The 27,324-nt window shown below is 34.3% G+C and overlaps 1 protein-coding gene across 8 annotated transcripts in view; it reads right to left on the bottom strand.

Annotated features, from left to right (window-relative positions):
• Positions 1–27,324, bottom strand: part of ASCC3 (activating signal cointegrator 1 complex subunit 3) — a 372,625-nt gene that overhangs the window by 103,076 nt on the left and 242,225 nt on the right. For all 8 annotated transcript variants that reach the window (XR_012433590.1, XM_005552273.4, XM_074037396.1 and 5 more), the window contains 7 exons: positions 25,952–26,120; positions 22,838–23,058; positions 15,352–15,437; positions 13,252–13,418; positions 12,083–12,228; positions 11,831–11,951; positions 9,452–9,594 (listed from right to left, as the gene is read on the bottom strand). Coding sequence is in view for 7 of the 8 variants with exons in the window: in XM_005552273.4 (XP_005552330.3) it covers positions 9,452–9,594; positions 11,831–11,951; positions 12,083–12,228; positions 13,252–13,418; positions 15,352–15,437; positions 22,838–23,058; positions 25,952–26,120 (1,053 nt within the window). In the remaining variant the exon portion in view is untranslated. The remainder of the gene's footprint in view (positions 1–9,451; positions 9,595–11,830; positions 11,952–12,082; positions 12,229–13,251; positions 13,419–15,351; positions 15,438–22,837; positions 23,059–25,951; positions 26,121–27,324) is intronic.

Here is a 27,324-nt window from a genome sequence, read left to right as displayed (position 1 = left end):
CTGATTCCAATTACTGTATGGCAGATTAAAATAACACAGATTCTAGGTCAGCTACCCTGTTCTGAGTTCCTAAGCTGCCACTTGCTTGCTTGTGGCAAGTGATCTGGACAATCACTTAATCCTTCTAATTTCAGTTTTTGCATCTATAAAACTGGGATCATAAAAACTACCCTTTGAGAATTCATGATAAAATGTGATAATATAAACTTTAATGAATTCTAAAGTACTCTATATAAAGACATCACTTAATACTTAGTTTAGTAAAAGTAAACTACTATTATGCTTAGCGATAATTGATATATTTTGCCTCTTTCTTCAATAGGATATGCATGCTACCAACTAAGGCAAAATAAAATAGAACAGCCTCGTATACTGTAACTCAAGGATACTGACTAGCTGCTCTAAATTGCAGAAATATTTCACAAGGCCCAACTGGTTTCAAACATCCAATGCTCAGCAAATCTGCAGATAATGCTTGCTTGACACTTCATATTCTCACCTTAATAGTTTTTTTACTGGTCAATCATTTAGAGGTACGAGGCTTGATAAAACAGAAAGCACTTGGGGTGGGAATTTTGTACCATGAGCTAAATTTATTTTAGTTCTATAAAAAACAGGTCCTTTGAGTTAGAAATAATGTTGTTACCCTGCATTAAATTCAACTTAATTTCTGATTTAAAACAATTTCAAAATCCATCTTCAACGTCTAGTACTAACTTCTTACTAACAAAAGAAGAGGCTAATATCTATCTATATGTTGAACGAACAGGCAAATTAATCAAAGAAAACTGTAGTAAAATGTAATTAGTAGAATTCCCACCAAATCTGAACTTAGGATAATTTTGAGTAAAGCAAAATTATAGTTCATCTGTGTAGGTCTACTAATATTTTACTTGTAATGAGATTAGGTGGATTATGTTTAGCTTAAAATGATAAACTGCTCTAGTATCTAAAAACACTTTAGTATTAAGCTGTGAAAACACTATCAATCTCACTTTTCATGAAAGTGTTCTTCCTATGCACCTGCATTACAGTTTTCATAAATTCACTTTAAAGCATCGTGCAATATTATAATTGGCACATTCAAAAAATAATGTTCTGTATAATTTAGAAGAGTCTTCTAGCCAATTAATTTGAATTAACAAGGATTAACTATACTGCTGTTCCTTGTTCCAGGGAACTGTTATCTCCCATACCCTTCTAATTTTCATATTACCTCTACCTGGATTTTTTTCCATGGTTTGCTCCAGTCAGAAAGCTCTTACCTTTCCTGTTTCAGACTTTTTCCCCCCACCTACCTTTGGATGATGTTGTAGACTTTACAGCACAACTTAAAACATTCATGGCAAGAGACCTTGCAGAATCCTAATTCATTTCTACTTGTAAGGACAAAAGTGAATAGCGAGTTCTCTTTGCTGTATTCTTCTTTTAGCTAACTGGATCTTATTAACAGTGTGGCAGAAGAAAGGGGCAGCCCTGCTGTTAACTGGCAAGATACACAGAGGAGTTAAGGGAAATAATGTAAGCAATACTAAAGAATGAAGTCTAATCTTCAGCCAGCATCCTGCTTTCCCACCCCAGAAAAGGAATCTCATCTAAGGGCAGTATTCTGAGCTTTTTTTGTTGTGTGGTTTTTGTTGTTGTTGTTGTTGTTTTCGTTGTTGTTGTTGTTGAGACAGTCTTGCTCTGTCACCCAACCTGGAGTGCAGTGGCGCGTTCTTGGCTCACTGCTATCTCTGCCTCCTGGGTTCAAATGATTCTCGTGCTTCGGCCTCCCAGGTAGCTGGGATTACAGGCATATGCCACCATGCTCAGCTAATTTTTGTATTTTTTTTCAGTAGAGATGGGGTTTCACCATGTTGGCCAGGCTGGCCTTGAACTCCTGACCTCAAGTGATCTGCCTGCGTTGGCTTCCCAAAGTGCTGGGATTACAGGCGTGAGCCTCCACGCCTGGCCCAGTATTCTGAGCTTTCAATCCACAGACTCACTCAGAAAGAAAAGGCCTTCCTCTGTTCTTTCATCTGTTAGTGCTGGTTGGCAACTATCCAGATCATAGCACTGTTTTCCTTGAAATACGGGACCAGACTGCAGAATATTGGCTGGAAGCTGACAGATCATATTTGCTAGATGTTAAATTATAATATTAATTAAATTACACAGTAAAACTTCTAGAAGTTGTATACACTATTTGCTTCCATTTTCACCTCCTTGCCCCCCTCATTTGCTCCTCAGTCCATTCCAAACTGCTTCTGTTCACATGTCACTGACCGCCAAGTTCATCCAGGACCTTCAAATGATAAACCCCATGGGTGTTTCTCTGCTCTCCTCCACTCAACTCTCGTTCACATTTGATATAGCCAAGCACTCCTTCCTTCACAGAACCTACTCTTCTACAGTGTTTTAGCACACTGTCTTACCATACTGGCATCACATTCTCGGTGACCTGTGCCAGTTCCTCATTTTCTATCTCAGCTCACACTAAGAGACTCCCTCAGGGCCTGCCCTCTGTTTCTCCACACTATGTCTGAGAGTCTCATGTGCTCACCTGGGTTTAAGAGTTGCCTCCACGCTGATACATCCATGTTCATATGTTCATTTCACAGTTTCTATGGGTTTCACAGACTTGTATCTAATTGCCTTTAAATCTCCACTTGAAAGTCTTGGATATGCAAACTAACATGTCCAAAATCGAACTTCTTTTTAAAAAAATGAATATAAATTCTGGGAAGGGCTGTCTACGGCTTCGAATTAGAGGACTGCTATTTTTATGGATATTTTGGGGAAGTAGGAAGCAAAAGAAGACTAAGTGCCTGACTATGTGATACCAGTTGATTTTGCAATGAAAGCTGTTGATCATAAACTGAGTATTTCACTGTCACTTTACTGGAAAGTAGAGATGATGCAAGTAGATGATTCACATTTTGTCCTGAAGTTAACTGGATTAGCCAGATAGTAAGGAGCTTAGCAAGAGTATTACTGGAGGACAAGAAAGGCAGAAGTTTTAGGTGGATGAACTCTTAGAACAGTGCCAGAATAAAAGGCTAACTGTATTTCATGAAGATTCATGACAAAAAGTTAAGAGCATTGTGCAATATGCTGGTAATGATCAAATGGGCAAAATAACCACCTCTTAGGATATCGGACAGCCTCCTTCCTAGGCCACAGTTTTATGCAATAGGTTCATGTACTCAATGGCCAAAGTGAAAGAGATGAAAATTATGCATGGGTGAAACACAAACTTCCTTTTCCTCATGAAGGCCCAGCTATTGCCACTGCTCAGTGCCTAACATGTCACCAGTAGAAACACTGGGCCTATAATAAGGTATCTTACCCCTGGCACCAGACAGTTATCTGGTGGTGAGAAGATTATACTGGACCTTCTCTATCACTGAGGAGACACGTATTCATCTCTGTAAGAACAGGTACTTACTTTGGATTTTAATTCTCTTTTTCTACCAAACATGGTTCTGCCAGTAGCCTCAAGGGTAGAATTACTGAATGCCTTATACATACGACAATACCCTGTATAATAATGTTTCTGACTGAGGAACTCACTTCACAAAGGAAAAGGTAAGACAATAGGATGATGCCATTGAATGCACTGGTCTTATTATGTTCTCATTAATAGAAAGAGCCGATTTTATAGATTAAAGATTCAGAATGGCAGCTGGGAGGGAATACCTGGGAAATGTTGGGGTACTATCCTATAGGATGAGGTGTAGCCTCTGAACTTGTAATCATCAATGATGCTATTTGTTCTACTGCCAGAATATACGGTTCCAGGAACCAAGTACTCAAGGTGTATGGATGTCTTTTGAAATCATAGGTAAGAAACCACTTGAAAACTTTTGCTTCTCTTCCCTACAACTCTAGCTTTGCTAGTTTGGAGGCTTATTATCCAAAGGATTAACAGTTTACTTGGAAATTGACAGTCATATGACTACTTCAGGCTCTCAGGTTCCTGGATGAACAAACAAAATCTGGTCTCAGTATAGTCTGGGAAACTGATACTGATGAAGAAATTGGGCTATTGTTTTATAATAAGGGGAAAGAAATTTGGATAGACAGTAAATAAATCTGACACTACTGTATCCATTTGAAAAATTAAAGATTTCACAATTCTATATATTAAACATATATAAATTTGCAATTTTCAATCTATCAGGAATGTATGCTTTCGGTCACTCCACTGGATAAACAGCCTTGATTAGCTTAGTGACTGGTTGAAGAAAAAATGTACAGATGATGTATGGTAGAGAAAACGAATCATAAATATCTATTTGGCCCCCTGACTAGTTGCAGAAATACACAGTGGTCTCTAATCTTTTTCCCTTCTGTCTTACATATCAACATCTTTTAACTAATATATTTTAACTAATTTTGTTTCTCTTTCCTCTTTCTATCCTCTTTTACTGTTGAATACGGCATGGTTAGTTGTAACTTTATACTCTAGTCCACTGACTAGAGAATATTGAGATGGGCTTGCAAAATAACTAGAAGGTGGCTAGATATAAGCAAGAGATCCAGGACTAAGTGCTAAATGGAGTTGATGAAATTTTCAGTTGTCTTTCCTTGGAGAGGGATGAGTGGATTTGGGTTAAATGAAAGAGACTTGCATTGCCAGAAAAAATTATTTAAATTAAGTGTACGTATAGGAAAAATAGTGTATGTATGAGATTGTGGAGTGAAAGGGCCATAGTGGACCTTTGTTGTTTTTGGGCAGCCAGTATCTGAATGTCACCTCCTATAACAAAAGCCAAAGGAGGAGATTCCTTTTTTCTGCTGCATGTCAAAGATGGAAACTCAGGCATTCAACTCTTTCTGTCTTGACTTGAAGCTTGAGAGAGTGATGCAAAGACCCAATAATAGTTTGAGGTTAGTGGCAGAAGTAGCAGAATCCAGGTCACATGGTAGCATATATCCACAAATTTTTGAAACCACTGCAATAAGGATTCCTAATGACAATATGGAAAGGTATTTCCTTTGGGGTTTCCTGACATAGTGTAATTTTACATCAATGATACACTTGAAGGTGTCTTTCTGCTTCCTAATGCTTTGAAACTATACTGGATTAAGAAGATAGACGAATAACTCTTTTTGCTTTTGCCAATAAATTAATGAGAACATATATACTCTTCTTAGTCATATTCTCTCTCTAGCCTCTTGTGATTTACCCTAGCTTTCTTTATTCTCCATGCCCCCAGCTCAAATATCTATAGACAGTTCCTGACTTAAGGTCATTCAACAGCAGAATAATTTGAATGCTGTTCTATGCCAGACACACTGCTTCATAGTTGCCAGGATAACTGTTGCTGTGCTTCCTCTGAATGCTCAAGTTGTCAACACTGGAGTCTTAACCAATTACCCATGTCCTGCCACAGAACATCAATTTAACACTACACAAGGAGCAGCAATGGAAGCAACCGCTAAGCCTCCAGCCCAGAATATTAGAGAAAGTAACCCACACAAAAATTAAAATGTTAAAAAGTTTTCCTATTATTATTTAGGGCTAATTATTTAGGGGTTCAACAACTAAAACACCTGCTTTATAGTATGCTTCAGTATAATCACATTGAATTTACATAGTAATCATTTGTAAACCCTCTGAAATTTTCATTTTAAAGGTGATTGCTTTTAGAGTCAGTAGTAAAACAAACCATGGTTTGCCTTATTCTTGAGATGGACGTGGTGAAACAAACTATCTGGAAATGACATAATATTTCTAGCTGTCCTATTTTATACTACATTTAAATAAACAGTACATTTATAACAAATATTTACGTTAATAAATACAATAATAAAACTAACAAATTTAATTTGCAGAATCTACAAGGAACTTAAACAAATTTACAAGAAAAAAGAAACCCCATTAAAAAGTGGGCAAAGGATATGAACAGATACTTCTCAAAAGAAGACATTCATGTGGCCAACAAACATAAGAAAAAAGGCTCAGCATCACTGATCATTAGAGAAATGCAAATCAAAACCATAGTGAGGTACCATCTCACATCAGTCAGAATGGCAGTTATGAAAAAGTCCAGAAATAATAGATGCAGGCAAGGTTGTGGAGAAAAAGTGACACTTTTACACTGTTGGTGGGAATGTAAATTAGTTCGACCATTGTGAAAGACAGTGTGGTAATTCCTCAAGGATCTAGAGGCAGAAATACCATCTGACCCAGAAATCCCATTACTGGGCATATACCCAAAGGAACAGAAATCATTCTATTATAAAGATACGTGCACATGTATGTTCACTGTAGCACTATTCACAATAGCAAAGACACGGAATCAACCCAAATGCCCATCAGTGATAGACTGGATAAAGAAAATGTGGTACATATACACCATGGAATACCATGCAGCCATGAAAAGAAATGAGATCATGTCCTTTGCAGGGGCATGGATGGAGGTGGAAGATGTTATTCTCAGCAAACTAATGCAGGAACAGAAAACCAAACACCCCATGTTCTCACTTATAAGTGGGAGCTGAACAATGAGAACACATGGCCACATGGAGGGAACAACATACACTGGGGCCTCTTGGGGATGGTAGGAGGGAGAATATCAGGAAGAATAGCTAACGGATGCTGGGCTTAATACCTAGGTGATGGGTTGACCTGTGAAGCAAACCATCCTGGCACAAGTTTACTTATTGATATGGTTGGGCTTTGTGACCCTCACCCAAATCTCATCTTTAACTGTAATCCCCATAATCCCCACACGTCAAGGCAGAGACCAGGTGGAGGTAATTGAATCATGGGGGCCGTTTCCCCCACGCTGTTCTTGTGATAGTGAGTGAGTTCTCACAAGATCTGATGGTTTTATAAGGGCTCTTCCCTTTCGCTCAGCACTTCCACTACCTGCTGCCTTGCGAGGTAGGGGTCTTGCTTCCCCTTCCCCTTCCACCATGATTGTAAGTTTCCTGAACTCCCCCAGCCAGGCTGAACTGTGAGTCAATTAAACCTCTTTCCTTTATAAATTACCCAGTCTCGGGTAGTTCTTTATAGCAGTATGAAAACGGATTAATATACCTATGTAACAAACCTGCATATCCTGTTTATGTACCCCGCCCAGAACTTAAAAGTTGAAGAAAAAAATATAAAAATAAAACAGTTATAACAAATATTTGTTAATAAATACAATAAATTTATAATAAACATTTTACACACACACAAAATGTTTTCTAGGTGTTCTATTTTAGCAGTGAAAATCTACAACAGTAGAAACCACGAGAGTATATTCTATAGTTTCTACCTAGCCTTCTTGATAGTTTTCTGCTGATCAAAAAAAAAAAAAAATGAAACAGAGAAGTAATTCTATACAATGTCTGAGCTATCTACAATTCTTTAGGTCTCATACATTAAAATAAAATAAAAAAAAGAAACACAGTGGATGTACTATACCTGATATTAGCACATGAGGTTCACATTTGAAGTTAATGTGAGTCACATATGTGCTAAATGCACAATGTCTATATACTTTAAGCAAACATCCCAAAGTGTGTTTAGTAGGTTTGTACATTGTATCTTGACTTCAAAGAAAAGTGTCCATTTGGAAGACTTTTAGGATAACATATAAAATAAAATTAAGCCTAGAGAGATACTGCATATAAACAGAGTCATCAATATTTTGTACATCTATTTTTCATCATTTGTCTTCTAAGTTATGACACTGCCTTAGACACAATAGGATGATTATTCAGATATCAATTAAACAATACAGGATAAAAAAATCTTTTAACAACATTATTTTGAACATAAATTAGTTTCTTAAATATCTGGTATATCCATACAAGTAACATTAAGTAAATAAAGATAAATTTAAAAGATAAAATGATCGCTATTACTCTACTTCAAGCAGTCATTTGATAGTCCGCATATTAAGCTAATTTATGAGTCTGTTAGTGAATAAGGTCATCTTGGAACTAAGCAAAACCATTCTGAAATATCAGTTAACCATTACACAATAATGTAAGATATAGAGTACTATCCAACGGTCCTACTAACTCTAAATGAGTCATGAGAAGTAGAAGGGGAGAAATATGCAAACTGTTAATCCTGGACACCAGTGGGTTTGGAACATTGTTTTTTACTGATGCTGAAGAGCACTGCTCTTCTTTAGCCTGCATGAGATCACAAAGTGGGAACACGGAAGAGGGTAGGTGGCGAGATCACAACTCAACAATTATGCTACTGATTTCATCTGTTTTCTTTGTAACTCCATTTAGGAAAATATTTTTCAAAACTGGAAAAGTGTAAGAAAGAACAATCACTATATATTAAATCTATAGAAAGGAGGAGGAATATCTATATTTAGATGTCGTATAAAGAATCACAAAGGACCATACTAACAAACTGGATTACATAAAATGCAAAGTCTTCTATTCGTAAAAAGACACCATGATAAGAAGACAAGCAATAAACTAGCAAAGTTACCTAATACAGCAGGCAAAAGATTAATATGTATATATGTATAGAAATACATATATACGGAGAAAAGTAATATATAAAATTTTACATACGTATATATTTTTCTAAATTTGGCAAATCTCTCACACAAATCTACAAAATAAGTGCTGTACTGGAATAGATGAAAGACCAAAGAAATGAAGAGGCAACAAGGAAAAAAGAAGACAACTAGTAAATACATGAAAAAAAAAGTTCAACCATACAAAAATCAAGGCATACATTAAGATAATATTTTATCTATAATATATCAATAAGTTGCAACAAATGAGGATGCAGTAAAACTGTTATTCTCATATACTTCTGATAACTCATACATCAGTGGTGATGACGCCAATAAGTACAGTTCTTTTGGAAAGTAATTAGCAGTGTACCTGAAAAAGCTGTAAAAATATTCACATCATTTGACCCACTAATTCTATTTTTAGAACTCTATACTGAGAATATAATTTTAAACAGAGAAAAATCTACAATAATAAAGATGAATGATTATTAACTTACAGGACAAAACCACTATGAGATAGTTGCATAATGGAATATAACTGCATAGACACAAAAATTATAATTTAAAATTTTACTGGTGGTTATTACTTAGGGAAACGATAAAGCAGTTTTTAAATTTTTATATGTTAGTGCTTCCTAAAATTAAAAAAAGATTATTATATATTTTTAAAAACCCCACCTTTGCAAAATTGATTTTAACTTCAGTGAGGGCAGTGAATACTAAAAGAATATGAAAATGGTTGAATGTTACAACATACATAGGTGATAATGTTAAAGGAAAAAGATATAAATACAAATATACAAAATAAATATTAAGTGGGACTATACTAGAACAAACTATATCAGAATATTAATAGTGTGGTAAGGTGGCGGTATTAAGGATTTATTCTTTCCCTATAATATAATTACATACATAATGTTCATTCTAATACAATATAACCTGAAACGTATAAGTAGTAGAAGATAAAAGATGGTGCTTACCTCTCTTTCATCCATGTTTAACCACTGCTTTGGATCTTCTTCAGTAGCCAGGAAGGCGATCAATTCCAAAGCAGTAAGACGAGTTTGACGTCTTGATGAGACAAATATCAAAACAGGTTTGGCGGGAGAGTGGCTTCTAATTGCTGTTGAAAAGTTGTGGGAAATAAAATGGAAAGCTACTTAACCCCAGAATATGAATTTCAGTAGGATATCAAATGGATTCATGAAAACTAATGATGGAAACAATTTAGGCATGAAATCTGGCATTATTGCAGGTACTACACGGATCTGGCAGCATATTAGACAGATTAATAGGAAAAGAAAAGTTGATGGCCCTACCTAGAGAGTATATTGCCTCAGAAAAGATTTAATTATGCTGGGTCCAAGTTCTATTCTGAGCTGCCAAGGAAGGAGAAACTTAAAGATTGAGACTCTCCATTAAGAGCTATACATAGACACTGAATCTTAGATTGAGTTTTCTGTGCTAAGTTGTGTTTCTTAGCTATTTGTATTGCCTAAGCAGTGATATTACAGAGTTAACTGGTCCTGGGGTCTGGTGAGAAAACCAAGTCCTGCCAGGTGATGGAAAATGTCTAAAAAGACCACAAAAAGTACCTTTTATTTTTATCAGTGATAGAAAAATTAGTAGAGTTTGTACCAGTAAACAGGTTAAGAGATAAATCAGAAGAAAGTTTTCCCTCTGTTTTTCTAAAAGCATATGTGTGAGAAGGGCAGACAACAGAATGTAGAAGGGGGCTGAAGAGAATACTATGCCTGAATGAGTATCTGAGTAATGGGACATGGTAGTCAACACAAAGAAGATGAGATGACTCTGGTCAACACAAACCAGAGTGACAAGACTGAAGGCAATTTTGTACAACAAATCTTTAAAAATAATTAAAGAGCCACATAAATCACTTGGCTTATATTGAAATGAGGTTTTTTTTGTTGTTGTTGTTGCTTTACATAGGCTCCAAAAAGCTGATAAGATGCCATGAGTAGAATATATATTTATGTCTACACAACTCTCTTAAAACAGTCAGAGACATGTAAAAATTTTATATAAAAAGTTCAACTGCTTTGTAATTTCTTGTTTGAAATGTGAGCTGCAGAATTTCTTTTTATGGGCTGGGAAACAAGGTTTATAATGGAAATGTTGACATGACCTTGACTTTATTTACATTCTAACTATGAGAAATAAAGCTATTACACAATCATATTTCTAAACTCAAAGAAATATAGTAATCACTACAGGTATAATAAATAGTACATAAGTATAGCTGCTGTGCAGATACCATATCTACGGAAGTGTAAGTATTTTAGTTATTTACTATTGATTTATACAACACAAACGCTTCCTTTCCATCAACGGTATACAGTCATTCCATATAGATATATGCAATTTCAACAATATATATTATGAAAAATAAACATTTATCTTATTTCTCATTATTTTTATTATTTATCAGAATGTTATCCAAGGTAAATGATAAAGTTTGATAAATCATATTAGAGATACACCATTTAAAATACACATATTAGTACAATATTGGTATCATTTGGACACATAAATATAAATGGATCTCTGTCTTTCTTTAGGCCTCAACATTTAATGGATTTTTGCTGCTGAAAGAACAGGTGTGGCTGAACAGCTCATGGCAGATTTATTGTTCATTAGTGATTTTGTACAATGCTTCTGTGGAGGTGTAAATAATCTGAACTGCCAAAATTGGTCTCTAGTTCACAATCAATACTTTGCTTCTGTCATAAGGCTAATTACAGCAGCTAAAAAGTCACCTCACAACTGTCACCACACAATCAACAGCAGTTCACATTTGAGAATTTATTTTTGAGGTTATTTTTAATTGATATAATAAATATTCTTTATGCAGCCCAAATAAAACATGTTTCAATAAAATCGGAGTGCTATTCTTAAATCTTTCTTGTTTGCTTGCCTAATTTGTTAGAAGAGGAAAAACTAAAAACAGAAGCACTGTACTAAAGTACTGAAATTTCTAAGTTTTATGATTTCTCATAAAAATGATTATGAGATGCTTTTGACTTGTAGCTTCCATTTCTCATATGTTCAAGCTACTATCATAAAAACACTTTGATTAATATTAAGAAAACTCTGATAACTTTTTAAAATTACATACGTTTATTCTTCTACAAAGTCATTACCATTTGTGAAATCTCTCCAATTTTCAATAGGTAATTTAACATACATTTGTATTCCTTAACATTTGACACAAACTGTTTGAGATATTTGTAGAAGCTGGACCAGTATTATCCTTTCAAAGAAACCAACACCAATTAGAAGACATTTGATAGCTACCATAAACAATGGTTACTATTTTATTCCAAGAATCTGAAGCTTACCCTGAAATGCAGGCTTGTTCATACTAGCCATACGAGGACAGTAATGTTGACCTGGAAAGCCCTGAATGTGAACTTCCAGTGGAACTGGGCGCACTGATGGTCGGAAGTTAAACAAGCCCATCTAGAGTAAATATGAGAGAGAAACCATTTTCAATTTTTAGATTGAATTTTATAATGTTATTATATTGCTTTAAAGGAATCATCAAAGTCACACTACTAAATAAATGTATAATTTATCAATCTTCTACATACCTGCTTAATATTGAGCCAGTCAGCAAGGTCTCTGGCATTAGCTAATGCAGTAGACAGTCCAACTATTCTAACAGGCTTTTCTGTGTGTGATGAGATAAAATTTGTTCGAGATACAATGACCTCTAGAACAGGGCCTCTTTCCTCCCCTAGAAAATAGGGAAAAATCAATGTTAATCATTTAACAAGTCTGTGTTGGCCACTGCAACCACAAAAGGAAAAGTTTGTAGCTTCCTCAAAAAAAAAAAAAAAAAAAAAAAGGAAAACTAAAGATAGAACTACCAAAGGATTCAGCAATCCCACTCCCAGTGCATGATGTCACTTAGATGTTGAATTAAAAAAAACTGACCTCATGGAAGTAAAGAGAAGAAACGTAGTTACCAGAGTCTAGGGGCATGGGTTAGAGTCACAAGAGAAGGGAACAGAGAGATGGTGATCAAAGGGTACAATGTTTCAGTTAGACAGGAGAAATAAGTTTGTCAGATCAATTGTACAGCAATGTGACAACAGTTAATAATAATATATTGTATATTTCAAAATTGCTAAATTGCAAAATTGCTAATTGCATGTTGAACTGTAATCTCCAATGTTGGAGGTGGGGCTTGGTTGGACGTGATAGGATCATGGGGGCGGTTTCTCCTAAATGGCTTAGCACCATCCTCTTGGTGCTATTCTCATGACAGTGAGTGAATTCTCACGAGATCTGGTTGTTTAAAAGTGTGTAGCATCTCCCCCACTACCTTGCTCTCTTGTTCCTGCTCTTGCCATGTAAGAAGCTCTCTGCTGCTTTACCTTCAGTCATGATTGAAAGCTTCCTGAGGCCTCCCCAGAAGCAGGAGCTACTACGTTTACTATACACCCTGTAGAATCTTGAGTCAATTAAACCTCTTTTTAAAAATAAATTACCCAGTCTCAGGTATTGCTTCATGGCAATGTGAGAACAGATTAATACACTAAGAGAAAATTTTTTATGTTTCACCACAATTTATACGTAAGGTGATAGATATGTTAATTAGTTTGATTTAATAATTCTACATTATATACATATATAAAAAATCGCATTGTACCCCATAAATATAATGATTATTACATGCAAATTAAAAATAATACTAATAATTAATATTTTAGAAAGTTAAAGTTTGTAAACTGGCTTTAGATACAGTGGTACCTACCAAGCAGATGGATCTCATCTATGATAAGAATAGTGACTTGCTGAACATAGCTCCTATTTTGCCAGCTTCTGCTGACTCCATCCCACTTCTCTGGCGTAGTGACGATAAGGTCAGCCTTGGCAATGGATTTCATATCAGGAGTCACATCCCCTGTTAGTTCAATAACTCTGGAGGCAAATATAAAAATGATCCCAGAACATTTTCAGGTAACAAGCGACTTTCTAAATGCAAAAATCTATTTCTTTTAAAATAAAATTTTATAAGGCTTAAAATTACTTTATCTACCTTTGATTTTTGAAATTTTCCAAGTTGAGTCCAAAATGTACATTTCTTAAGAACTCTAAGAAAATTTCTTGCCGTAAAATGAAGGTCATATAAATTCCAATCACTGACATATCTAACTTTTATACAGATATGCAAGGATATCTAACTTTGCTTTAATTATGTTTATAGAAACTCCATCCTAGGTGATTTTATAAAGTCCCTTGTCCCTATGTTGGAATAAATTTTTTTGTAATGAAGGAAAGTGTTACTTTATGGAGACAAAAAAGGCATTCATTAAGAATATTTAGGATTATGTGTAAATTTAATTAAAATTATGTGTAATTTAGATTGTGTGCAAGCTCATTTCTTTCCTTAGATTGGAATTTTCTATAGATTTTATAGCCAAAATGAAACGTATTAGGATGAAAACAAGGTAAGTCAGAGCAAATATGTACCAACTCATTCTAAGCAGATCACAGTCATATAGTGAGAGAAAAGGAAAAGAAAAACCTATGTAGATCTAGAGGAATTACCTAAGAATTCCTAATTACATACGATTAGCTCTAGGCTAACACCAAATATTAAGTAATTACTAAAATAATTTCTTTTCTTTCTTTCTTTTTTTTTTTTTTTTTTTTTTTGAGACAGAGTCTCATTTTGTCACCCAGGCTAGAGTACAGCAGCTTGATCTCAGCTCACAGAAACCTCTACCTCCCGGGTTTAAGTGATTCTCCTGTCTCCAAGTAGCTGGGATTACAGGCATGCACCACCATGCACAGCTCCTTTTTTATTTTTAGTAAAGATAGGATTTCACTATGTTGGCCAGGCTAGTCTCCAACTCCTTTCCTCAGATGATCACCCGCCTTAGCCTCCCACAGTGCCAAAGTTACAGGCGTGAGTCACCACACCCAGTCTAATATAATTTCTATCTGTGTTAAGACTTGGAAAATAAGAAAAAGGGCAAAATTGGTTCCTCTGAGCATAATGTTCACAGAGTATTTACTTATTCTCATTTATTTTAAAGATTTACATTTTATATGCTATTTTGAATATGGAATATATTCACATGGTTCAAAGAATATAGGGAATAGTCTCCATAACATCCCTATCATATGGATAGCTAGTTCTCATTCTGAAAAGAACCACATATTCATATTCTTTATCATTTTGCAAAAAACATAAGCTAGGATACTTTAATTTTTTTTTTTGTTTTACATTATCTTTGGAGATCATTCTTTCCACATAAAAATAACTCATTTAGTTTTTTTTTTCCTACAGAGTAATACAATATTTTATATTGTGTGATGTACTATAATTTACTTACTGATGCTCTATTGGAAATTCATTTCTCTGTAATCTTTTGCTATTAAAAATAATACTGCAATGAATAACCCTGTAGTACATTAAATTATTAATGAAAAAAACCCCACATCATGTTTTTCAAAGAACTTCTGCTTTTTCTTAAATAATTTACATGCAAAATGCCTTCCAAGCAGTTTCTGGAAGCTACTCTGCATAATATGAAAAAAAACAGAGACACAGAACTTATTTTTGTTTTGTTTTAGAATGAAAATATTTTGAAAAAGTTATCCTGCCAAATAAAAGTACTCACATAGATTTCATCTTCAATCTTAAAACAATGAGAATATTGATATTTTAATAGTAGGTACATATCTTAAAATAAAAGACTATGAAAATCATTGCATAGCCATTCAGCAGTTAAATAAAAGACTATGAAAATCACTGTAAAACCATTCAACAGTTTTATTCAACTCTTGTTTCCTGGTCCTTTTAGTCAATTCAAAGCATATCTTTTGAGTGAAAGTAAGAACTTACTTTTTACCAAGTTTTTCTTCTATTCTAACTTTCCAATCATCCATTCTTTCACGTACTAGGGCTTTTAGGGGTGCAATATATACCGCCTAAAAAGGGGAGAATAGCCAAAAAAACTCTTATGAAAATAGTGATAGCATTTTCAAATAAAAGTAAACTCCAAAAAATTTGTCAAAATATGACAGTGTGGTTTTAAAACGTATCTTTCAATTCTGAACACCCAAATTTTTAAATCAATGGGAAAAAGTCATTAACTTAAACTACATTTATCCAAAATAAGACAGAAATGTAACACATCACAAACATTCCATTCATAAAAAATATTAACATAGATGAATTTAAATTACTTTTTAAAAAGTATCAGAGGTATTTTCCTTAGGCATTGTACTATGAAATTATATTCTACATAATATAAACAAATAAAAAAAATTATAATACATTATAGAGAAAATTAGGGTTCTGATGAAAATAATGTTTTTTTCTATTATTATGATTAATATTTATTTGAGTTGCATGTAACTCATGAACAAATGTACTGATGTTGAAGCTTTGAAGAGAAATAAACTATTGTTTAAATTTTAATGCAGATTTTATAAAGATGCTACTAGTACACTTTAGGTTTCAAAAAAATAAATAAAAGCTGGTCTATAGTAATCCAAACCTATACAAAATTTATTCCCTTTATGTTTCTAATTTAGAGTAAAGCTCTACTGTTACATTAACATGTCTCTAGAGATCAATAAGCACATATTAGAGAGACTGAAAAGTAGGAAAACTTAGGGTTAAGTACGGAAGAAAAGCCACTAATTAGGAAACACTACAAGGGGATGTTAAAACATTTCTGAAATCATAAATGATGAAGAAACTAGCCCATAATTCCAACACAACATCTCTGTAAATGTTTCTATTTTAGTGTGATTTACTCACAAAATTAAGAACAAGAAAACTCTAAATACTACATAAAAAACTGTTAGAATTAATAAACAAATTCCATATGGTTGAAGGACACAAAGTCAACATATATAAACCAGTAGAATATATACTATTAGCAAATTATCAAAAAAAAAAAAACAAAAAAAAACAAAAAAAACAAATCAAGAAGAAGACAGTCCCACTTACAACAGCATCAAAAAGAGTAAAGTACTTAGGAATAAATTTAACTAAAGATGTAAAAAAATCCGTACACTGAAAACTATAAAACATTGAAGAGAAACAAGAAAACACAAATAAATGAGAAGATATCCCATGCTCACGGACTGGAATAATTAATATTGTAGACATGGTCATACAACCCAAAGTAATCTTCAGTTTAAATGCAATCCTTATCAGAATTCCAATGACATTTTTCACAGAAACAGAAAAAAAAAAAAAATCCTAAAATTCACAAGGAAGCACAAAGACCTTGAATAGCCAAAGCAATTTTAAGAAAGAAAACCAGTCAGAGGCATCACATCCTGGTTTCAAATTATATTACAAAGCTACAGTAATCATAAAAGTATGGAAGTATGGACCTGATGTTAAAAGAGGCACACAGACCAGTGGAACAGAAAAGAGAGCCCAGAAATCAACCCACACATACAAGGTCAACCAATCTTCAACAAGGGCCTGAAGCATACATACAATAAGGAAAAGATATTCTCTTCAATAAATGATGTTGGGAAGACTGTATATTCACAAGTAAAAGTACTACTGCCATATACCATATACAAAAATTAACTCACAATGGATTAAATAATTAAACATGAGATCTAAAATGACAAAATTCTTACAAGAAAACATAAGGAAAAAGCTCCTCAATGTTGGTCTTGGCAATGATTTTTGGGACATGGAATCAAAAGCAAAAATAAACAAAGAGGTATACAACAAACTAAAAAGCTTCTGCACAGAAAATAAAAAAAAATAAATAAAATCAACAGAGAGACAATGTGAAATGAAAGAAACGACAAAATGAAAGAAAATATTTGCAAACCATATACATTAGTTCTGTCTTAGTGCCTTCCCTTTCCATGCTTCCAATTACTTGTAGTCAACTGTGGCCCAAAAATGTTAAATGAAAAATTCTAGAAATAATTCATAAGTTTTAAATTATGTACCCTTCCAAGTAGCATGATGGAATCTCACCTGTCCCATTCAATTCAGCCTGCAACATGAATCATCCCCTTGTCCAGAGTATTCAGGCTGTAGCCACTCCCCAGCCATTAGTCACTTAGTAATTGTCTTGTTTACTAGAAAGACTGTGGCAGTATCACAGTGCTTTTGTTCAAGTAACCCTTACATTACTTAGTCATGGCCCCAAAGCACAAGAGTAGTGATGCTGGCAATTCGGATTTGCCAGAGAAAGGCAAGGTGTTTCAAGTGAAAAGATGAAAGTTCTTGACTTAATAAAAGAAAAAAAAATCATATGTTGAGACTGCTAAGATCTATGGTAAGAACATTCTATCCGTGAAATCATAAGAAGGAAATCATAACAAATTGGTGCCAGGCTGGGTGCAGTTGCTCAGGCCTGTAATCCCAGCACTTTGGGAGGTCAAGGTGGGTGGATCACCTAAGGTCAGGAGTTTCAGACTAGCCTGATCAACATGGAGAAACCCCATCTCTACTAAAAAAATACAAAGATTAGCTGGGTGTGGAGGCGCATGCCTTTAATCCCAGCTACTTGGGAGGCTGAGGCAGAAGAATCAGTTGAATCCAGGAGGCGGAGGTTGCAGTGAGCTGAGATTGGGACATTGCACTCCAGCCTGGGCAACAAGAGCAAAATTTCATCTCAAAAAAAGAAAAAAAAAAAAAAAAAAGAAAGAAAAAAGAAATTTGTGCCAATTTTGATGTTGCACCTTAAAGTGCAAAAATTATGGCCACAGTACATGATAAGCACTTAGTTAAGATGGAAAAGGTATTAAATTTGTGGGCGAAAAACATGAATGAAAATGTGGTTTTAAAATTTTAATACATTTTTCTTAAGTATATATTTATAAAGGATATAGTACTGTACTACTATACCATTTCTTTTTTTACTTTTTATTTGTTTTTACTTGACACATAATAATTGCACATATTTATGGGACACACAGTGATGTTTTGATACATATAATGTATAGTGATCAGATCAGGGTAATTAGCCTATCCATCATCTCAAACATTTATCATTTCTTTGTGGTGGGAACCTTCAACATCCTTCTTCTAGCTATGTGAAACCATATTATATATTATTGTTAACTACAGTCCTTCTACAGTCGTGTACAACACCAGAATTTATTCATTCTACCCAGCTGTAATGTTGCATCCTTTAACAATTCTCTCCTTATCTCTCCCTTCCCCCTACTCAATTTGGTTAAATACTATCAGGTTGCAGGCATCCATCAGGGTTTTGGAATGTATCACCTGAGGATAAGCAGGGACTAAGTATCTGATAAAAGGTTACAATCCAAAATAGAAACTTACACAACTCGATAGCAGATAAACCCAAATAATTCAATTAAAAGTGGGCAAAAGATCTGAATACATTTTTTTTCAAAAGAAAACACACAAATGGCCACTGGATACATGAAAAGGTGCTCTTCATAACTAATCATCAAGGAAATGAAAACTAAACTCACAATAAGACATCCATTTACACCTGTTAAAATGGCTATTATCAAAAGACAAAAGACAGCTGGGCATGTGGCACAAACCTGTAGTCCCAGCTACTCAGGAGGCTGAGGCAGGAGGATCACTTGAGCCCAGAAGTTCAAGGCCAGTCTGGGCAACACAGCGAGACCCCATCTCCTCAAAAAACAAACAAAAAAAAAGAAAACAAAAAACAAAGAACACATGTAGGTGAGGATGTGGAGAAAAGGTAACTGTTACTGTACATGATTGGTGGTAATGTAAATTGTGTAGCCATTATGGAAGACAATTTCGAGGTTCTTTAAAAATTAAGCATAGAACTATCCAGAAATCCCACTTTTGGGTATATATCCAAAGGAAATGAGATCAGTATCTTAAAGAGATATCTGCACTCCCATGTTCATTGCAGCTTTACTTAGAATAGCCCAGATATGGAAACAATCTAAGTGTTTCAAGATAGATAAAGAAATTGTAATATATACATATATATGTATATATATGTGATATATATATACACACACACACAATGAAATATTCAGCTTTAAAGAAGAATGAAATCAGCCTTTTCAACAATATAGATGAGCCCTGGGGACATTATGCTAAGTGAAATATGCCAGACATAGAAAAATACTGCATAATTTCACTTACACATGAATTTTTAAAAGTTGGATTCATAGAAGGAAAGAGTAGGATATTGGTTACCAGGGGTGAGGAAGGGGGAATGAGGAGATTACTGGTCAACAGGTATAAAGTTTCATTTATGACGAATGAATAAGTACTAGGCACCTAATATACAGCATCGTGATCATAGTTAATAGCACTGCATTATATACTTGAAATCTGCTAAGAGAATAGATTTTATGTGTTCTCACCACAAAAAAGATAACTATTTGAAGTGATAGGTATGTTAATTAGCTTATGGCAGTAATCACTTGACAATGTATATCAAAACATCACATTGTATACCTTAAATATACATAATTTTTATTAAAATAATAAATATTAGGAGTTAAAAATTATGCTTCAAGAAAGCTTTAAAGCAATACTTACTTGACTTGTAATGTTATTTAATATTAATTAATATCATGGCCATTTGCAGAAGTTATATAAAAGCTACTCTATATTTAATATGTATAATCAAACTATATTCATTAAAGCACTAGTATTTTCTTCATATAGAAAAGATTTGATTATGAATTATTTTGTATTGTTTATACCTATGAAGTGGGTTTCTCACAGTGAAATTATCTACGAATTGTAGAAATCTAACAATGAGGAAAGGATGTGTGTGTGCCACTGCATACATTAGAAATTCAACTGGAGGACTACAAAGTTTAAGGTAAATTTTCTTGCTGCAAATTATCCTAATACAGGTATAGCTCATTTTACTGCACTTTGCAGATATTGTTTTTTACAAATTGGAGGTTTTGTGGCAACCCCACATTGAGCAATTCTATCAATAGCAATTCTACTGATTTTTCCAACAGTATGTGCTCACTTCATGCCTCTGTTACATTTTGGTAATTCTACCAATATTTCTAACTTTTTCTGTATTATTATATTGGTTATGGTGATCTGTGGTCAGTGATCTTTGATGTTATTGTAATTGTTTTGTAGTGTCATGAACTATACCATATAAGATGACAAACTTAATTATAAGTGTGTGTGCTCTAACTTCTCTACTGACCAGCTGTTCCCCCATCTCTTTCCTTCTCCTCAGGCCTCCTTCTTCCCTAAGACACAACAATATTGAAATTAGGTCAATTAATAATCCTACAATAGCCTCTAAATGTTCAAGTGAAAGGAAGAGTTGCATGTCTCTCACTTTAAATCAAAAGCTAGAAATGATTAAGCTTAGGGAGGAGGGCATGCCGAAAGCTGAGATAGGCCAAAAGCCAGGCCTCTTAATACCAAGGAGTTAGTCAAGTTTTGAATGCAAAGGACAAGTTCTTGAAGGAAATGAAAAGTGCTACTTCACTGAACACATGAATAATAAGAAAGTGAAACAGTTTTATTCCTGATATGGAGAAAGTTTGAGAGGTATAGATAGAAGATCAAATCAACCACGATATTTCCATAACATAAAGCCTGCTCTAGAGCAAGCCCCAAATTCTCTTCAATTCTGTGAAGGCTGAGAGTGGTGAGGACAATCCAGAAGAAAAATTTGAAGCTTGTTTCACAATGTTTAAAGAAAGAAGTCACCTCTATAAAGTGCCAGGTGAAGTAGCAAGTGCTGATACAGAAGCTGCAGCAAGTTATCTGGAAAATATAGCTAAGATAATTGAGGAAGGTGGCTACAATAAACAACAGAGTTTTAATGTATACAAAATAGCCTAATATTGGAAGAGGATGCCATCAAGGACTTTCACAGGTAGAGAGAAGTCAATGACTGGCTTCAAAGCTTCAAAGGATAAGCTAACTTTCTTGTTAGCGACTAATGCAACGGGTGACTTGAATTTGAAGCCAATGCTCATTTAACCATTCCGAAAACCCTAGCGTCCTTAAGAATTATGCTAAATCACCTCTGTCTGTGCTCTATAAATGGAACAACAAAGCCCGGATGACAGCATATTTACTACTAAAGGGCATGGTTTATTGAATATTTTAAGCCCACTGTTAAGACCTACTGCTTAGAAAAAAAGATTCCTTTCAAAATGTGACTGCTCATTGACAATGCATCTAATCACACTCCAAAGCTTTGACAGAGATGTACAAAGAGATGAATGTTCATGCCTGCTAACATAAGACCTATTCTGCACTCCAGGGATCTAGGGGTAATTTTGGCTTTCCTATCTTTTTACTTAAGAAATATGTTTCATAAGACTATAGCTACCATAGATAGTGATTCCTCTGATGGACCTGGGCAGAGTTAAGTTGAAAACCTTCTGGAAAGAATTCGCAATTCTAGATGCCATTAAGAACATGCATGATTCTTGGGAGGAGATCAAAATACCAACATTAACAGGAGTTAGGAAGAAGTTGATTCCACCCTTCGTGGACGACTGAGGGATTCAAGACCTCAGTAGAGAAAGGCACTGCAGATGTGGTAGAAACAGCAAGAGAACTAGAATTAGAAGTGGAGCCTGATGATATAACTGAATTGTTACAATCTCATGATAAAATGAACAGATGAGGAGTTGCTTCCATGGATGAGCAAAGAAAAGGTGTTTCTTGCGATAGAATCTACTGATGACAAAGATACTGAGGCCATTGCTGAAATTACCATAAGGATTTAGAATATTACATAAACTTAGTTCATAAAGCAGTGGCAGGGTTTGAGAGGGTTGACTCATTTTGAAAGACGTTCTATAGTGGGTAAAATGCTATCAGGCGGCATCACACGCTACAGAAAAATTTTTCATGAAAGGAAGAGTCAATCAATGTGGCAAACTTCATTGCTGTCTTATTTAAAGAAATGGCCACAGCTACTCCAACCTTCAGTAGCCACAACCATGATCAGTCAGCAGCCATCGACATTGAGGCAAAACCCTTCACTAGCAAAAAGATTAAGACTCACCAAAGGCTCAGATGATTGATAGTATTTCTTAGTAATAAAGTATTTTCAAATTTAGCTATGTAGATATTTTAAACATGCTATTGCACACTTAATAGGCTATGGTACAGTATAAACATAATTTTTATATGAACTGGGAATCCAAAAAATTTGTGTGACTTGCTTTATTGTGACATTCACTATATTGTGGTAGTATATAACCAAACCCATGATATCTTCACGGTGTATCTGTACTGATCTGGTCCCCTGGGAAATTCATTGAGACTGACAAATCTATTCTTTGGACCCTGCTAATATATTTATAACTGTCTAGTTTAGAGATTATGAACATCTTTTCTAATTAAATGTAGGTATATGATTCTTTCAACAGACCTTTGAAGTAGGGTATTTGTTGAAGACTCTGAAAATGGCTAATTCAGCTGCAACAGTCTTTCCCGATCCAGTAGGTGCTCCAAGTAGGACATTACAATCCGTGTGATACAGTGTATGAAATATTTGTGTCTGTACAGGGTTAAAGTGGCTGAAGTTGTACAGGGCTTCATAAGCTTTACATCCCAAAGCTGTGATTGGTAAAGGCTGAAGATCCAGTAATTCTGTAAAGACCCAACAGGATGGCTATACAATAATTGAAAAACATGCACAATACTGAATATTGTATTGTAAAGAATATAGTAATCCTTAGTTCCTTACATGGGGTGAAAAAGCTTAACACAAATTCTCATATACCCATTACAGATCTGGCGTTTCAACAAATATGTCACGCAAATAATCATATTTACCATATTCACATACTGGATGCTTTTCTTGGGGAGTGCCCTATATAAGCCGACTATAATGCTATATCCTTTTTTCCCAATCAGGAAACTCATTTGAATAACAAGTATATGCATGTTACAGAACAAAACCTAAATCTGCCTCAATTGGCAAAAAAATTAAAACCATTTGCAGACTTCAACACTGAAATGGTTACTAACAACAAATTACTTTTGTTCTGTTAGACACTGACCAAGCAAGAGTAGTTGAGTGAACTATTGTTGTCAATCAAAAGTAAAATGAATTTAGGGTAATTCCAGGTAGAAAATAGGGTGGGAGTTTTAAAACAAAGCTGAGTAAAAAAAAAACTGCCCTGAGAAAACCTAGAAACTAGATTTAGTTGTTTCTTATTATGTGGATGGGAGGCCTAGGGAATTAGAAACATAAAATGATTTAGAGAAACAGTTATACACCCTTGAATTCGACAGACCTTATATTCTCCATAATCCAGAAAGTATCCGTTAGAAAACCAGAAGGCTGCTTTACTCTCAAGATTATTTCATGAAATAGAAATCCGGTCATTTGAAATTTAAACAAGAAGAAGAAATAATCTGTAAGGTAACATAGTAGTCTGTACCCTGAGTCACATGTTCACCGTACTGTTTCAAAATGGAAGTATGGCAAATTTTCTTCTTAAAAAATGTATTTAAGAGTCAAAAAGTTAATTTAAAAAATTATCCTTTCCCTACTGCTCTATTCAATTAATTACATAGGTAACTGAGGGCTAATGACACGCTTTCTATTTAAGAAACTGCAAGTTTCTTAAATTTTCTGAAGCACTAAAAATCGAGGTCGGGCGCGGTGGCTCAAGCCTGTAATTCTAGCACTTCGGAAGGCCGAGGCGGATGGATCACCTGAGGAGTTTGAGAACAGCCTGGCCAACATGGCGAAACCCTGTCTCTACTAAAAATACAAAAATTAGCTGGGCGCGGTGGCAGGCACCTGTAATCCTAGCTACTAGGGAGGCTGAGGCAGGAGAATCGCTTGAACCCGGCGGGTGCTGCTCACTTGCAGTGAGCCCAGATCGCGCCACTTCACTCCAGCCTGGGCGAAAGAGTGAAACTCCGTCTCACAAATAAAATAAAATGAATAAAAAATCGAGAAGGAAGGAGGGGAAGCATTGCAAGTTAATGCTTACAATGCTAATCAAAGCTAAGATATGTTCTTAAAAAGACTAAAAAAAAAATAAACTGTGCATATTGCATATTTACAGAGGATGTTAAATTACGATGCTTTATATTAGTGAAAGATGAAGATTTTTCTTGGCTCATTTGGGCTCAATGGTATGACTATATATTCAAAGAGACCCTGGAATCATTGAGGTTACTTTGTATATGTCTAATATCAACTGAGATGTTATGGTAGTACATTTATTGTTTTTAAAAATGTAGTCAGAACTCAGCTAATTATAGGAATAGGGTGATACGTTCTTGGTCATTTGGCAGGCAAAAGATTAAATGAACATTGAAAGATAATGCTAATGCATATTAAGATCAAGTGCTGTGCTCAAAGATTAATGATGTTTGAAGATTATATTTTACATTAAAGCACCAAACATTTTTTATATATTTTATTCTGAGATACTGAATATTACATGTAAGCACATTTGATGAAAGAAGACTAGAAAGATCCCCTTCAATGAGCAGATCACTAGATACTACAATCTCATTATTTTTCTATGTTGACAAGCCTGTTAGTTCTGTTCTGCCAAGATATCAAAGTGGAATTAAGCTGTAGTATAAAGTATCTCTCTTTAAAATAAGCTAAGATAATTAATAAGGTACACATATGACAAAAATGGCAAAGTTTAAAGTCACGTTAAGACCTGTTTCAATTCCCAAAGGACTGCCAAATAATGAGTTCATTAAAAGTAGTGAGGACTATATTTTATTCTGAAAATGACAAAGGGTTTCTCTTTGGAAGAATCATATGAGAAAAAATACGGACTTTCATTTTTCTATAAATTAAGGCCCTCTTAAAATCAATACTCATCAATTATGAATTCTGAAAAAGAAACTTATTATACTAGTTAATTAACAGATTAGTTTAGGATTTTTTGAAATAGAGTATTTCATAGGGCACTTAAAAGTATCATTGTAAACATTTATTCCTGAAAATCTGCTTCTATATTAAGTCAAAATAAAAAGGTATTTGTTCATGTCATCAAAATTTAAAATGGATTTTTACAAGGTATGACAGTGAAAAACACTCTTATATGATGTTGAAGATTACCATGTACCCCTTTATAACATTAGGGCAGAGGGATAAAACTAAAATAAAGGGTATATGTTATTTGCAGGACACAAACTCACTTGAGGTATATGGAAATCCACTCCATAGTGATACCATAATATGATTCCTTAATATTAGCTTTTTTGTTTTTGGTGTAGAAACACAAAAGATGGGGGAAAATTCCCCATAACTCACTGGTATGTTAGTTAATTTAACATACTAGAAATAAGTTTAAGTAAACTGGAATAAATGCAAGGGAGAAAATAAAAGTTTTACAGAGAGCATAGATTAAATGATTAATAACAAATGAAATAAAAAGGGAGTTACAGGGAAGTTACAATGATTATAAGTAAAACTTTATAAGGTGCAGACATTTTTCAACATTAATTAAACAACCATTTTGGAAAAATCAGTGATTCAAATCAGCATTCACCATGTTACCTGTATGAGGAGGATGTCTCTCTGGTAGAATGAGATGCTGAAAGTTGATAATACATACTGCCTCAGCACCCAACCATCTATCAGACACTGCTCGGATGTAGTATTGGGAAGGCAAAGGCTCAAAAATAGGGATTGTAAACACCAGTAGTTGAGCTTCTTTGCTAATGACCTAATATGAAATAAAGTCAAAAATAAATAAGGATATTCTAATAGCATAAAGCCCTTATTAGTCTACTGTTAAGATAGTGGTATCTCTACAAGATATACTAAAGACAAAGTATCTTGAATTTCTAAATAGCTGAAATATTCAGAAACTTTAGAAACTTGTGCATGGTGCCCTTCTGAGGATACTGGATAGAAGGTAAAATTTTATGCCCAATTTATATTATTTATATATGCATATCATCATGTATTAACAAGTTACCAATTTGACTACCTGAATTTCCCAAACATCATTCATTCAATTACATAACTTCATGATTTTTACCATACTGAATTACCGTATTATTTACTTAATATTTTTCGTTAAGTTCTATCAGTACCTAAAGTGGAATACTGGAATCACTTGGTACAAATAGAAGGTAACCAAGAAGACAAAAGCAATGAATACAAAACACTGCTCTGAAATTCTACTGTTGCCTACCCAAGACTCTTACCTGAAACTTGCTTTCTCTTTGATAAAAACAGAAATTACAAATGAGTTAAATCAGTTAAAGAAATACCATCAAATTGAGTCTTTGTCTTGTGATTTATAAAGACATTTAGAAGAAACACTCTTTTAATTCAATACTATTCAGTATTTTGTGCATGTGACCCTTAAGATTATTATTTATCCTGCCTATTTTCATATTCCACACCTCTGGAACCCATGGATTAAACCATGGTAAAGATTATCCAGTAACGCATTGCTTAATGACAGGAATAATTCTGAAAAATGTGTCATTAGGCAATTTTGTCTTAAGAACGTCACAGTGTATGCAGACAAGCCAGATGGTATAGCCTCTTAAACATCTAAGCTATATGGCATAGCCTATTGCTCTCATACAGCATGTGACCATGCAGCATGTTACTGTATTGAATATTTTAGGCAATTATATAACACAATGGTACATAGCTATCTAAACAAATTTAAACCTAGAAAAAGTAGTTGAAAATACAGTATTATAATCTTAAGGGACCACTATTGTACTGTTGTTGTGTATGTGGTCTGTTGTTCACTGAAATGTCACTATGTGGGACATGACTGGTAACTGAATTTCTTAAACCATGATCACATTGAATATACCAGTACTATAACATTTAATCACTGTATTCTTTTAAAACTAACAGAAAACTAAAACATAAAATAAAGTTTTAATTGTACTATAAAATTA

The sequence above is a fragment of the Macaca fascicularis genome, chromosome 4, assembly GCF_037993035.2.
Source record: "Macaca fascicularis isolate 582-1 chromosome 4, T2T-MFA8v1.1".
Taxonomy (NCBI): Eukaryota; Metazoa; Chordata; class Mammalia; order Primates; family Cercopithecidae; genus Macaca; species Macaca fascicularis.
The sequence above is the reverse complement of the archived record's forward strand: the minus strand, read 5'-3'. Positions and strand labels throughout refer to the sequence as shown.